At 42.6% G+C, this 15,790-nt stretch overlaps 1 protein-coding gene across 1 annotated transcript in view; it reads left to right on the top strand.

The window, feature by feature from the left end:
• Positions 1–955: 955 nt before the first annotated feature.
• Positions 956–15,790, top strand: part of rab35b (RAB35, member RAS oncogene family b) — a 97,363-nt gene continuing 82,528 nt past the window's right edge. Inside the window, exon 1 of the mRNA XM_059983221.1 lies at positions 956–1,188. Coding sequence (XP_059839204.1) covers positions 1,137–1,188 — 52 coding nt within the window. The 5' untranslated portion in view covers positions 956–1,136. The remainder of the gene's footprint in view (positions 1,189–15,790) is intronic.

Here is a 15,790-nt window from a genome sequence, read left to right as displayed (position 1 = left end):
CTCCGGCACTTCCCCTGCAACCAAAGAGGATTCAAAGATCATAGACCAGTGGACTAAGCACACATTCTTGAATTGTGTCAATCTTCATTGTTAGGAAGGAGCTGTTATTTCTAACTATGGCCTCCCAGTGAGGAAGACAAGGGTCTAGTTGCAGAAGGAGGTACAGAGGCCAAGGTTTTCGTGCTCATTTACTACAACTGAGGTTATGGCTGCTTTGGGAATGTCTTCAATTGGGGTGAGATCTAGCCCCAATTAGTTTTAACCGACATATGAAAAACTATAAAGGAGAGCAAGGCTGTCTTTGTTTACCCAAACTATTGAAGTGAGGTTTATATTTTAAAATGCATTTGCCTCTTGAAGGTATTTGCATATTTAAGTTCTTAACGCTTGGCAGTCTTCCTGTACTGTTTTGTCGGATTACAAATGCAGATGCAGCATTGGGGAAACTTGGGGTTTTCTTCACGTCAGCAATGAGCTAGCCAGTTAAGCGGCTAGACATCGCTTTTCAAGTCCAAAATACTGTATGTCTCGTCGTCACCAGCGCGGCATTTCTTTGAACTTTATGTAATGTTTCTTTACTGAAAAACAATTGGATGTCGGATTCAATCCTGGGCACAGATTTGTCAACTGAAGCAAGAATTCGGCAAACCTTTCACAATATATTAGCCTAACCGAAACTATGTCGCTCCCTCATTTGAAAGCCGATTTATGGACTGGATAAGACATTTCCACCACGTCGGCAGCTTACTACAAAACTTTAAAACTATTCTAATCGAACCCAGGCAAACACACAACAGAGTACTTCCGGAGCACTGATGGCCCGGGAGCCGAACCAACCTCACGGAAATAACCGAGTTTTAGGGGCACGGAGAAGCACTTCCGGAAATATCCGAACGCTGGAGCGAGAAACCGAATATTATCGAAGGTGGCCGAAGCGAAGGAGCGCGCGGAAGCAGCCGCCACCGTTTCCGGAAGCGGCTGATTTCGCAGGGAGACGCCGCTGGGTGCCGAGCGTTTCCGGAAATAGCCGATCGGAGCGGGAGCCGGAGAGCCGAAGCCGCCCAGCTCAAAAGACTCGAAGGAAGCGGCGCCGTCACCGAGACACTGAGCTGAGCTGTTCGCTCTGCGCCGCGAACATGGCCAGGGATTACGACCACCTCTTCAAGCTTCTCATCATCGGAGACAGCGGTAAGCAGCAGCTGGGGAAACGGAGTGGCGGAACCGGGGCGGCGGCAGGAAACAGGTTAAGTGGAAGGCCCGACGCTGTTGGCAGAATAGGCCGGGTAATGGAAGCCCAAGGCAGATTGAGGGAGGGCGGACAGGCCGCAGTAGCCGGAGGCATCACTCTCTCTTGTCAGATGATGCCTTTCCGGGAGCGGGCGCGGGGGCTAAACGGCAGACACAAATCCATTCCGGAAGGGTGCAGGGACAGGAGGCTTGGTGAGAGGTTCCGGGCTAAGGTAGACCCTCAGTGAGGGAGGGAGAGTGAGTCCGAGAAGGGGCAGACTCCCAAGGTGTGAGTGAGTGAGGGTCCGGGATACGATAGGCTTTCAGAGAGTGAAGGAGGAAGTGTCAGGGACGGGGAGGACTCGGTCATGAGGGAGGGTGGGACCAGGACGGAGCAGACTCAGGGAGTGAGTGAGGGGGTGAGAATCGGCGATAGGGCAGTCTCTGGGAGTGAGAGAGGAAGGGTCCGGGACTGGGTAGACTCAATAGTGAATGAGAGAGCGAGGAAGGGTAGGGTCCGGGACAGAGCAGGCTCAGGGAGTGAGGGTCCAGGACGGGGCAGGCTCTCACTGAGTGAGGGAGAGAGAATCCAGGATAGGGTAAACACTCTGGAAGTGAGAGGGAGGGTCTAGGTAGGACAGATTGCTGTCAGATTGAGGAGAGAGAGCCTGGGACGGGGCAGACTCGGTGAGGGAGTGCAACTGAATGAATGGAAGTCTGGACTCTTATTGTGATGGTTTGGAAAAAGGGGAGTAATTGATTAATTGGAAACAAGAAATTTCGAGTCTATTACTTGAGAAAGGTTATAGTGCTTTCCCGCGTATATGACGAATAAACTCTGGGGCTTCCAGCTGGGTACAGGCGTCGATTGTAACTGACGTTCCCATGACAAACTCTGCCATCTTTAACCGGGATCTTCGCTGATGAAGATGGCAGAGTTTGTCGGGTCGAAATGTCAGTTATAATCGATACCTGTCCACGCTGGAAGCCCGAGAAGAGTTTATTAGTCTACAGTATGCCCCAGATGGTTAACGAATGTCTGAGTAAGTTTTACACTGACATTGAAAGCCGGGAATATCATTGTTTTGAAGAATCTGGGTATAGAAGTGCTCCATCAGCATGTCTGAGAACAAGCTTGATTTGTGTATTAGGGTGAATGGCAAAGGAGTGTAATAGTAATGAACCTAGCAGAGTGTAATAAACCTCCGTGGTTAGATGTAAAGATGAGTTACTAAATTGGAAATTGATCATTGGTGAGTATAAGTGCCTGCTGATGGTATCATCTCTCACATTGAGGATGTACATATAGAAGTTGAGAGTTAAGGGGCAAAAGTATTGGGGTAACACGAGGGGGAACTTACTCAGAGAGTGGTAGCTGTGTGGAACGAGCTTCCAGTAGAAGTGGTAGAGGCAGGTTCAATTTTGTCACTTTAAAAAAAATTGGATAGGTATATGGACAGGAAAGGAATGGAGGGTTATGGGCTGAGTGCAGGTCGGTGGGACTAGGTGAGAGTAAGCATTCAGCACGGACTAGAAGGGTTGAGATGGCCTGTTTCCCTGCTGTAATTGTAATATGGTTATATGGGAATGGACTGGTGTCAGTAAATGTTCCCAGGCATAAATACAGTGGGGAGTGTTCTTGAGCATTGGGTCAGTCGTGTGCCTGTTTGCCTCAGCAAAAGGACTCTGTGTGTGAATTTCTTTCTCAGGAGACAGGGACATTACTGGTATTTTGCATGTGTGAATTGGGTGTGTTAAGGGACTGATTGCAAGTGTGGATGGGAACCAAATGGTTGTGTTGTTGAGTGGGAAAGAATCAACCAGGTGTACACACATGCATGTGGAAGGGAGGTGAGCCTCGGACCTAAAAGGCTGAAGGAACGATTTGCAGGGTGGCTGAGCTGGAGACGAATGGAGTTTGTGGTGACAACTTTGTCTCCAGAGCATAACTTTATGGAGCTGCATGGTTCATGTGGCCATTTTATTTAATTCAACCAGGTAGCTTATGGCTTGAGCAGATCCATCAGGTTCCTTAGAAGTGGCCTTTTAAACATAAATATGCCCAGTCTATTTACCTAATAAATTGTAGACCCTAATCACAGATACAACTCAACCTGCTGACTTCCTCCCTTAGTGTTTTTTTTGTTCCAGATTCTGCAGTTGCTTGTGTCTCTACTGTTTAAGTTAATCCAATTGTTATGTGCTGATTGGTAAAGTTTTCATTCCAGAATTAACCAAGCTTAAATAATCCAACTTCCAGGGCAGGATTTGAACTTGTCCTCAGATCATTAGGCCAAGCCTCTGAATTCATAACCAGTATGACATTGTACTCATTAGAAATTGGACAAGGCATCTGACAAATTATTAGAGATGGGTGTTCTTTTGCTGTTGGCCACTGTAGCACGGGCTGAGGGAGGGTAGTCTTGGTGAGAACCTGTAGTGAATGGTATTGGATCATTATGAAACTCTGATTCAGCTTAATGCTGTGCCTTGAGCCTGTGCAAGAAGTATTTATTCTGAACAGCTTGCCCTGAGTTAGGTGTAACTCTATGATGTGCTTTGCGATGGACTAAGGACTTGTACAACTGAGATTCATTAAATTGAAAATACTGCTTGACAATTTGCTGGAATGCAGCAGGCCAGGCAGCATCTATAGGAAGAAGTACAGTCGACGATTTGGGCCGAGGCCCTTGGTCCTGACAAAGCATCTCGGCCCAAAACGTTGACTGTACTTCTTCCGATAGATGCTGTCTGGCCTGCTGAGTTTCACCAGTTTTTTGTGTGTGTTGCTTGAATTTCCAGCATCTACAGATTTCCTCGTGTTGACAATTTGTTTAGTGATTGACTATTCTGTAACGATGGGTAAATTATAGAGCTAGTAATCCAAGTTCCAACTGCACTATAAGTATCTGACAGTATTTATTAGCTGAAATGTATGATTCTGTAGTTAAAAGTTGAAATTGTTCACAAATGTTAATTCAACAAGGAAACAATCCATCATTATATGGTTTGGCATTCAGTAACTCTAGTCTCTTACTAATAAATCAGACTTTTTGCCTGTTCTCTCCAAGTCATTCAGTATGTCAAACTGTTACAGAAGGTGGGCCACTACCACTTTAGGGCAATGGATATGAGTAATAGATGCCTTTTCTTCCTGTGAGTTTTTGTTTAAATTCAGAAGTGCACTAGTTTGGCTAGTTGTACAGTGCTGACACTTGTAGTACAGTGCAGTAGAATTAGGCTAGTGAGAATGGAGAATTAAAACTTACCACTTTTGGCATTTAAATTCTGGATGGATAAACATCTGAAAGCACAACTGGAGATTTTCTTTCCAACTGTTGATGACTTTGTAGGTGCCATTTAGAAATAATTATGTTAGTTACTGGTAATTATTGTCAGTCAGTAATGTTGTTAACAACTTGAGACAAGGGGTGTGTCACAGTAAAAGTGTGTTCTCTCACCTGTCATTTTTTTTGTACATTGTCTAGATACGAAGAATGCTGAAGAATGTCCAGTTAGAATGTAATGAAAATTCTGATGTTGATGCTTCGGATCTACAAAATTGTATTGTCAGTAGAAGAAGGGATTTTTGTATTCTTGTATTGCAGAAAGTATAGGAGAATTAAAGTGATTAATTGCATTCTCGCTTTTGAAGTGTTGATTATGTTAATAAGACTCATTTAATGACATTAAAACTGTGCCTGTTCTATCAATTTTAATTTAAGCCAGACAAACTGTTTAAAAACAACAAAATAGCCAGGAAATCATAAAGCAATCGCTGTTACTGGCAAGCTAATAGAATGAAAGGCCATTAAGTCTCCTGGATCATTGGCCATGTTAAGGCAAGTGGCTACTTTGGTCATGATCTTCTTGTTGGCAAGTGAAAGAGAGTAATGAGTAGGACCCTGAGTCTATGAAGAGGTATAGTCTGGTTTAACAAAGGGGTAAACATTTGTAAATATAAATTGTTGTGCTAATGTCAGTAGATGCAAAATTGCCTTGGAAGGAATAACAGGGTGTTAGTCGAAGGTTGTTTTTTAGACTGGAGGTCTGTGGCAATTGGTGTGCTGTAGATGTCGGTGCAGGGTCCCCTGCTGTTGGTCACTTATTAAAAATTTGGGTGGGAATGTAAGTGGCTTGATTAATAGGTTCCACTGAGGTAAGGATTAACACAGGATATGGGTCAATTGGAAAAGTGGGCAAAGGAATGGCTGATGGAAGTTAACTCAGACAAAGGTGAAGTGATGAATTTTGGGAAGTTAAACCAGAGTAGTAGTTGCTCAGTAATGACTGTGCCCAAAGGTGGAAATGCCTATTTCCCTGAAAGTAACAACTCGAGTAGACTGGTGAAGAAGCCATATGGCATGCTTGCCTTCAATGGACAGGGCACTGAACTGGGACATCACGTTTCAACTGTATAGAACATTTCGTGAGACCACACTTGGAGTATTGCATGCAGTTCTTGTCACCATTCTATAGGAAGCACGTAATTATTCTAAAGGTGTAGAATAGATTCACAAGATGCTCTCTGGCCTGCTGAGTTCTGCTAGCACTTTGTATTTTTATCCTTTTACCCTTGCAGTTTCTTAACTCAACCCACAAGGATTCAACATCTTCTGATCCTGTCACATCATCCTCTGCCTACCTTCCTATCCCTCCAAGACAATGTGTAACCTTGGACATTCAGCTCCCAATTACATCTATCTGCCCTTCAGCCACGATTCAGTGATGGCCACAACATCATACCTGGCAATCTGTAATAGTGCAACAAGATCATCCCCCTTGTTCCTTATACTCCATGCACTGAGATACAACACCTTAAGTACTGTATTTTGCTACCCTTTTTCATATTTGTTGGGTGCAGTCACTCAGCTCTCACCTGTGGCTTCAAATAGCTGATTGCCTGCAACAGCAGCCAAACGCCAGTATTCCGCTTTGACAGGCAGAATAAATCAGATGAGGGTAGCCGGTGGCCTCTTACTCCAGTGAGTTGGAGGCACACCTGTCCCAGCATGCAAAGTCAGCTCCGGTGGACTGGGGGGATGAAATCTACAATGAGATCCAATGGCCAAGAAGGTGGTACTGCAACACTGCAAGGAGAGCAAAGGGCATGACTTCATGTTCATGATGTCATGAACAGAAGTCATGTTCATCCTCTGCAACCAGCTTGTGATGCTTGCTACAACCACTGGCCTCGGACTTCTGAGGGCAGGAGAGTGGAACTGCTCTAATGCAACGGCTTTTTCAATTTTAAAAACTTCCCCGCACAGGTTTCCTGTCATAATTGGACATGACAGACAACAACCACCACATGTTGGGCTCTACGCTGCCAGCTTCCAGCTGTCTTGTTCCAGCAAGTTTTGAGTTGCGTGGTTTTGGAATATCACCAGGAGAGCTTTAGTGGGATGTTAGGGTAATGTCTTCCAGTGAGATAGCGGGTCTCTGGTAAGATGGCAGCACACTCAGCCATAGTGGCCTCTCTGGGGCCAACCAAAGGTGCTTTTCACTTTTTTTTAAAGTTTTTTTTACAATCACAAGACACTGCGGGACATCAAGAACTTCAGGTTGTTCAGGTCTACTCCATCAGCTAGTTGCTCGATGGTGGGGGAGCTGGAGGATCTGGACTTGGTGCTGACTGTGTTGCTGCCTATTACAGAAAGGCATCAGAGTCAGTGTCTGATGGTAACGTTCAGTCTTACAGTGAGTGATTATCTTGGACATTTTTCTTGTGATCACAAGACACTTGGACATTGATAATGTAGAATACTGCAAGTCTGGTTCACTGTTTTATTGGCACTGTGGGGTAGGTTTATGGCCTCAGTTGCAGCATGGACTAGGCCTCCTGCTGTGGGCTTGCCTGTTCTGCCATCTAGCAGAGGAGACAATGGAGGTATCCATGCTGGATTGGGGGCTGCCCCCCACCCCCCCCGGTCTGCGCTACTCTCCAGTGTTCGCTTGATGGAAGATGAGGTGGATTGTGTGTGTGCATTCTTCTGTGGACTGCTGAGGACTTGTGCTTGCCAACAATCACCCATGCACCATCAATCTGTAAGACATGTCTCTCAGGGACTTGGGCTATATTCATTTTTTTATGTGACTGTATGATTTTTTTCTCATGTCTATATCAGCTTTGTGCTGTGTATGACTGTTGGCACTGCGCTCTGTATCTTGGCCCCAGAGGAACACTGCTTCACTTGGCTGTATTCATGTATGGTTGAATGGTAATTAAACTTGAATGGAGGTAAGTTCAAACGAGGTGTGTGCTGCCTTGAGGCAAATTAAAGTAGATAAATACCCAGGGTCTGACGAGGTGTTTCCTTGGACTTTGTGGGAGACTAGTGCAGAATTTGCAGGGCCCCTAGTTGAGATATTTAAAATGTCCTCAGCCATGGGTAAGGTGCCAGAGGCTTGGAGGATAGCTTATGTTGTTTGGTTGTTTAAGAAAGGCTGTAAGAATAAGACAGAAAATTATAGATAGGAATTAAATGGCAAATGAGGTGTGTACTAGAACAGAGGGATCTGAAATACAGATCCATAATTCTTGAAAGTGACATCACAAGTAGATAGGGTCATATAGAGAGCTTTTGTCCATTGGCTTTTATAAATAAAATGCTGCTGGAACACAGCAGGCCAGGCAGCATCTATAGGAAGAAGTACAGTCGACGTTTCAGGCCGAGACCCTTCATCAGGACTAACTGAAAGAAGAGTAAATAAGAGATTTGAAAGTGGGGGGGGGGGGAGATCTGAAATGATAGGAGAAGACAGGAGGATGAGGGATAAAGCTAAGAGCTGAAAAGGTGATTGGCAAAAGGGATACAGAGCTGGAGAAGGGAAAGGATCATGGGATGGGAGACCTAGGGAGAAAGAAAGGGGGAAGGGAGCACCAGAGGGAGATGGAGAGCAGGCAAGGAGTTATTGAGAGACGGACAGAGAGAGAAACGGGAAAAAATAATAAATAAGGGGTGGGGTAAGAAGGGGAGGAGGGGCATTAACAGAAATTAGAGAAATCAATGTTCATGCCATCAGGTTGGAGGCTGACCAGATGGAAGATAAGGTGTCGTTCCTCCAACCTGACTGTGGCTTCATCTTGATAGTAGAGGAGGCCATGGATAGACATATCAGAATGGGACGTGGAATTAAAATGTCCAGACCTAACCAGTTCCCCTCTACCACCACTCTCCTCTGTCTAGCGGAATTAGTCCCTACTCTTCATAATTTCTCCTTTGGCTCCTCCCACTTCCTCCTAACTAAAGGTGTAGCCATGGGCACCTGTATGGGTCCCAGCTATGCCTGCCTTTTTGTTGGCTTTGTGGAACAGTCCATGTTCCAAGCCGATACTGGTATCCGTACCCCACTTTTCCTTCGCTGCATCAACGACTGCATTGGTGCTGCTTCCTGCACGCATGCTGAGCTCGTTGACTTCATTAACTTTGCCCCCAACTTTCACCCTGCCCTCAAATTTACCTGGTCCATTTCAGACACCTCCCTCCACTTTCGTGATCTTTCTGTCTCTATCTCTGGAGATGGCCAATCTACTAATATCTACTGTAAGCCTATGGACTCTCACAGCTACCTGGACTATTTCTCTTCCCACCCTGTCTCTTGCAAAAATGCCATCCCCTTCTCGCAATTCCTCTGTCTCTGCCACAATCTGCTCTCAGGATAAGGCTATTCATTTCAGGACGAAGGAGATATCTTCCTTTTTTAAAGAAAGGGGCTTCCCTTCCTCCATCATCAACTCTGCTCTCAAATGCGTCTCTCCCATTTCACGCACATCTGCTCTCACCCCATCCTGCTGCCACCCCAGTAGGGATAGGGTTCCCCTTGTTCTCACCTACCACCCCACCAGCCTCTGAGCCCAACATATACTTCTCCATAACTTCCGCCAACTCCAACGGTATCCCACCACCAAGCACATCTTTCCCTCCCCCCCCCTTCTGCTTTCCGCAGGGATCACTCCCTACATGACTCCCTTGTCCATTCATCCTTCCCACCGATCTCCAGCCCAGCACTTATTCTCGAAAGTGGAACAAGTGCTACACCTGCCCTTACACTTCCTCCCTCACCAGCATTCAGGGCCCCAGACAGTCCTTCCAAGTGAGACGATACGTCACCTGGGAGTCGGCTGGTGTGATATACTGCGTCTGGTGCTCCCTGTGCGGCCTTCTATATATTGGTGAGACCTGACATAGACTGGGAGACCGTTTTGCTGAACACCTACGCTCTGTCCGCCAGAGAAAGCAGGATCTCCCGGTGGCCATGCATTTTAATTCCATGTCCCATTCCCATTCTGATACGTCTATCCATGGCCTCCTCAACTGTCAAGATGAAGCCACACTCAGGTTGGAGGAACAACACGTTGTATATCGGCTGGGTAGCCTCCAATCTGATGGCATGAATATTGATTTCTCTAACCTACGCTAATGCCCCTCCTCCCCTTCTTACCTCATCCCTTATTTATTTATTATTCCTCCCTCCTTTTTTCCTTTATCTGTCTTTTTTCTCTCTCTGTCCCTCTCACAATCATTCCTTGCCTGCTCTCCATCTCCCTCTGGTGTTCCCCTCCCCTTTTCTTTCTCCCTAGGCCTCTTGTCCCATAATCCTTTCCCTTCTCCAGCTGTGCATTCTTTTTGCCAATCAACTTTCTAGTTCTTAGCTTCATCCCTCCCCCTCCTGTCTTCTCCTTTCATTTTGGATCTCCCCTCTCCCTCCCACTTTCAAATCTCTCACTATCTCTTCTTTCAGTTAGTCCTGACGGAGGGTCTTGGCCCAATACGTCAACAGTGCTTCTCCCTATAGATGCTGCATTCCTCCAGCACTTTGTGTGTGTGTGTTGCTTGAATTTCCAGCATCTGCAGATTTCCTCGTGACTGAGCACAGGAGTTGGGCAGTTATGTTGAAAGTTGCGTAGGGTATTAGTGAGGCCTAATTTGTATTATTGTGTGCAGTTCTGGTCACTTTTGTACAGGATTGATAAAAGATTGAAAGAGTGCAGAGAAAATTTACAAAGTTGTTGATGGGACTTGAGGACCTGAGTTATAGGGAAAGGTTGAATAGGATAGGTCTTTATTCCCCAGAGCATAGAAGAATGAGAGGAGATTTGAAAGGGGTATGCACAATTTTGAAGGATATAAATTGGGCTATTTCCACTGAAGTAGAACTAGAGGCTGTGGGTTAAGGATGAAAGGTGAAAATTTTAAAGGGAACATGAGAGGAAACTCCTTCACTCAGGGTGGTGAATGTGGAACACCTGTGGAAGTGGTGGATGTGAGAAGTTTGGACAAGTACATGGATGAGAGAGATACGGAGGGCTATGGTCCACATACGGTTCAATGGGACTAGGCAGAATAATTTGGCATGGACTAGATGGGCTGAATGGCCTGTTTCTGTGCTGTAGAGTTCTATGATTCTGATTTGGGGGTAAAAAATCACAGCCTTCAGTTTAACAATAAAGTTCTGGTCAAAAGTGAAATTCCTAACAGAATATGATGTCATTTAAAGTGTAACAAGCAGGGTGGTGCTGCTTACAAGTAATCTGCTAATTCCCAGTGAAAGCGTTGGGAAAGACCCAAGTTGATTACCATGATGTTCACTTCCTGGTCTTAGAAACATGTTACATTTGGAGAGCTGGTAACTATTAGAGACTAATCCTTGAATAATACTTACTATTAGTGATACAAGGCACTGATGATGGCTGAGTAACCAAGCAGTAGCTACAAGTAAGATCAATAAAAATAGCTGGGGGGGGGGGGTCTCCATCCTTATTAATTCAAATATTCCTTTTGAACTCCATAATAAGATATCTGATACAAATGGTCATTTTATTATTGTTCCTGGTAAATTATATAATACTAAAGTTATACTAGCAAACCTGTATGCTCCCAATTTTGATGATGTTAATTTTTTTGAACATTTTTTTCCCTCACTACCAGATTTAAACTCGTATTCTCTTATACAGGGTGGCGATTTTAATTGTTGGTTAGATCCTAATTTGGATCGATCGTCCTCTGTTACTAGATTACCTACTAAATCTGCCTTAGCTATTCACTCTTTTCTTTCTAATTATGGTATCTCAGATATATGGCGTTTCCTTCATCCTACTGAGAGAGATTATTCTTTTTTTTCACATGTTCAACATACCTTTACTAGAATTGACTACTTTTTACTAGATAATCAACTTATTCCATTTGTCTATTCTTGTGATTATCGGAGTATACTGATTTCTGACCATACCCCAATTACTTTGTCTTTAAATTTTCCTGGTCTCCCTCAGAGGAATAAACACTGGCGTTTTGACTCGACTTTATTATCGGATGATGATTTTCTAAAATTTATTAAGGATCAGATAACCTTTTATTTTAACACCAATACGTCATCTGAAATGTCATCCCAGATTGTCTGGGATGCCATGAAAGCATATTTGAGGGGTCAAATAATCTTCTGTACAGCAAATCTTAATAGGAAATCCTGTACAGATCGATTAGACCTCATTAATCAGATTAAAGAATTAGATCAACTGTATGCTCAAACTAAGAATCCTGAATTATACAAGAAGCATGTAGAACTTCAAACTAAATTTAATCTTCTGTCTACTCAACCTGTTGAACGCCAACTTCTTGAATGTGAGAGTTGCTTTTATATTCATGGTGACAAATCTGGTAAATTTCTAGTCAATGAGCTGAGGCGTTCCAAAGCTAAACAACATATTGCAAAGATCCGGAAGGAGAATGGAGACTTTACATCGGTTCACTTAGAAATCAATGACGTATTTAAAAATTTTTACTCTCGACTTTATTCCTCTGAATCTCTGAATGAGGATATTTCTGTTGATCATTTATTAAATAATCTGAATATTCCTTCGCTTTCATCTGATTTTAAAGCCAAACTTAATGCGCCTATATCATCAGAAGAAATATCTTTTGCAATTTCTGCATTGTCTTCAGGGAAATCTCCTGGACCTGATGGGTTCCCCGTAGAATTTTATAAATCATTCTCTTCACTTCTTTCTCCTCAGTTACTCTTAGTACTATCTGACTCGTTTAATTATGGTAAATAGCCACCCTCTTTTAATGAGGCATCTATTATTCTTTTATTTAAAAAGGGTAAAGACCCAACAGAGTGTTCCTCGTATAGCCCGATTTCTTTGCTTAATGTTGATGTTAAAATCTTGGCCAAAGTTTTGGCTTATAGATTAGAAACTGTTTTTCCCTCTATTATTTCTGATGATCAAACTGGTTTTGTTAAAAACCGTCTTCCTTTTTTTAATATTCGGCGTTTATTTAACATTTTATATTCACCTACAACTGGGATTCCTGAATGTGTTATTTCCCTCGATGCGGAGAAAGCATTTGATCATACAGAGTGGAATTACCTTTTTGCAGTTTTAGAAAAATTTGACTTCAGTCAAAGTTTTACCTCTTGGATCAAATTGCTGTATCTGTGTCCTACTGCCTCTGTTTTGACTAATTTTCAGAAATCCCAGTTATTTAACCTCAAACGTGGCACCCGTCAGGGATGCCCTTTAAGTCCCTTTCTCTTTGATTTGGCTATAGAACCTTTGGCGATAGCATTTCGAAACTGTCCTGAATTGACCGGGATTTGGGGGGGGGGGGGGTGGTGTTGAGCATACAGTTTCTCTTTATGCTGATGTCTTATTACTTTTTCTTTCAAATCCGTTTACATCCTTAACCTCCAATGTTCTCACTTCTTGATCAGTTTAGCCAGTTTTCTGGCTATAAACTTAATTTACATAAGAGTGAACTTTTCCCAATTAATAAAGAAGCACAAGAATTAACATTTTGTGACCTCCCTTTTAAAGTAGTTCATAATCAATTTACTTATCTTGGGATTACAGTCACAAGGAAGTTTAAAGATCTTTTTCGTGAAAATTTTGCCAATCTTTTATATACTAACAAAACAGAGTCTGTTACAATGGTCACCTCTATCTATGTCTTTGGTAGGTCGTATTAATGTTGTTAAAATGTATGTTCTCCCTAAATTTTTATATTCATTTCAATCAATTCCAATTTTTATTCCTAAATCTTTTTTTGATTCCTTATCTGTGGAAGAATAAGCATTCTAGAATTAATAGTTTATCTCCAAAAATCTAAAAAAGAGGGCGGCATGGCCTTACCTAACTTTCATTTATATTATTGGGCGGCCAATATACGTTGTGCTACTTTTTGGTCTTTTTTCCATGGCCAACCCGATTGCCCTAATTGGGTGGCAATGGAGTTGAGTTCCACTAAAGATTTATCTATTTCTGCACTTCTTGGCTCTGTACTCCCTAGTAGTTTGTCCAGATTAATTGTTAATCCTCTTGTTAGACACACTTTGCGAATATGGGCTCAGTTTAGGAAATGTTATGGTTTTTCCTTTTCTAGTCCTATCTTACATAATCACCTTTTTTTACCTACTATATATGATTCAACATTCCATGATTGGTATAGGAAGGGCATTAGACATTTTGAAGATCTTTTTATTGATAATTGCTTCGCATCTTTTCAACAGCTCTCTGCTAAATTCAATCTGTCTAATGCTCATTTTTTTAGATATCTCCAAATTAGACACTTTATTAATCCTTTAATTCCTAACTTCCCTGAAATGCCTGAGAAAAATGTTATGGATTTCTTTCTTTCTATTATCCACTGGGTAAAGGTTTACTCGTGATAAATTAGCATTCTTATGGCGTGCCCCTGTGGATAAAGTTAGAATGGCTTGGGACCATGAGTTAAATATCTCTTTATCTGATGAGACTTGGGACTCGATTCTCAAATCGGTTAATTCAACCTCTCTTTGTGCTCGACATTGCCTTTTACAGTTTAAGATTGTTCATAGAGCCCATATGTCTAAATCTAAATTATCTCGATTTTACCCTAATATTAGTCCTCTTTGTGATAAATGCAAAAGGGGTGAGGCCTCTCTTATTCATATGTACTGGTTTTGTCCTAGTTTGGAGAAATTTTGGAAAGATGTCTTCATAACTTTATCTTATATTCTGAATCACCACTTAGAGGTGAGACAGATTTACGTTTGAGTTCGACTAAGTGTCGAGTATTATCTTTTGCTTCTCTCCTGACTAGACGTTTAATCCTCCTTAGATGGAGAGATGTTGCCCCGCCCATACATGCTCAATGGCTTAATGATATTATGTCCTGCTTAGAACTTGAAAAAATTCATTATTCAGTTCTTAATTCGGATATAAAGTTCCATAAGGTCTGGGGACCTTTTATTGAGTATTTTCATAACCTTCCTCTTAACTAAGGTTTTTTTTTCGTTCCCTTGCTTTCAGCTCTTTTTTTTGGTAGTAGGCATTATTATCTTCTGTTTTTAAGTGTACTTACAGTTTTGGGGGTTTGAATGTCCTGATTTATATTCTCTATATTGTGTTGTGGTTGGTTTATTCTCTATATTGTGTGCGGAGTTTTTTTTTGTTGTGGGGCTTGGGGAGGATACTAATTTTACATGTCTTCAATTTGGGTGCTTTCTCAATTATCTTTTTTGTATTATATTATTATATATTTATTTTTTGCACTGTATTAACGTTCTTCATTTTGATCTGGGTTTTTTTCCATCTGTAGTGATGTAGAAAATGCATTAAAAAACTAATAAAAAATACGGTTTAGTTTGTAGGAAAAAAGCCATAAAAGTAGGTAATTCTTCTTGCAATTAATGATCTGCCACCAGAACCCAGCGGGTCAAGCAGCATCAGTAGGATGGAATGCACTGATGATATTTTGGTCAAAACCCTACATCAGGAAATTTCTTTCTCTCATCCCAAATAATCTATTTATTTAAGATACAGCACAGAGCAGGCCCTTCCAGTCCAGTGAGCTGCACTGCCCAGCATTCCACCTGTTTAACCTTGGCTTAATCACAGGACAATTTACAATGACCAGTTAACCTACTAACCAGGATGTCTTTGTATTGTGGGAGGAAACCAGAGCACCTGGAGGAAATCCACATGCTCACAGGAAGGATGTGCAAACACCTTATAGAGGACACTGGAATTGATCTCTGAACACCAAAGCCCTGAGCTGTGTTAGCATTCACTAACTACCTTACTACCATTTAATGGTTCTGTGGCTAGGCTGTTAACCCAGAGCACAGGTTCCCATAGTACTACTTGGCTGTAGATTTTGTGATATTCCCCCCCCCCCACACCCCTCCTTATCAACACATAGATAAAAGAGCTAAGTTCATGAGGTGAAAATGATTATTCATGATATGAAATATCATTTGGCTGAGTGTAGTATAAAATAAACAAAGATCAGTCTTCATTGGGCTGGAATCACATCTAGCAAAAAGAGTGAAGGTGAAGGTTATTGCAAATTGACTACCACTGTCCCAGGATGTCTGCTGATATTGGAAGCACGACTAACACTGGAAAATCTGCAGCTGCTAGAGATCCAGAGCAACACACACAAAGTGCTGGGGGAACTCAGCAGGCCAGATAGTATCTATGGAAAAGAGTAAACAGTTGACGTTTCGGCCCAAGACCCTTCATCGGGGCTGGAAAGGAAGGGGAGAAGTCAGAGTATAAAGGGTGGGGAGAATTGGAGGA

The sequence above is a fragment of the Hypanus sabinus genome, chromosome 10, assembly GCF_030144855.1.
Source record: "Hypanus sabinus isolate sHypSab1 chromosome 10, sHypSab1.hap1, whole genome shotgun sequence".
Classification (NCBI taxonomy): Eukaryota; Metazoa; Chordata; class Chondrichthyes; order Myliobatiformes; family Dasyatidae; genus Hypanus; species Hypanus sabinus.
Note: the sequence above shows the minus strand (reverse complement) of the source record. Positions and strands in the feature narration are given on the sequence as shown.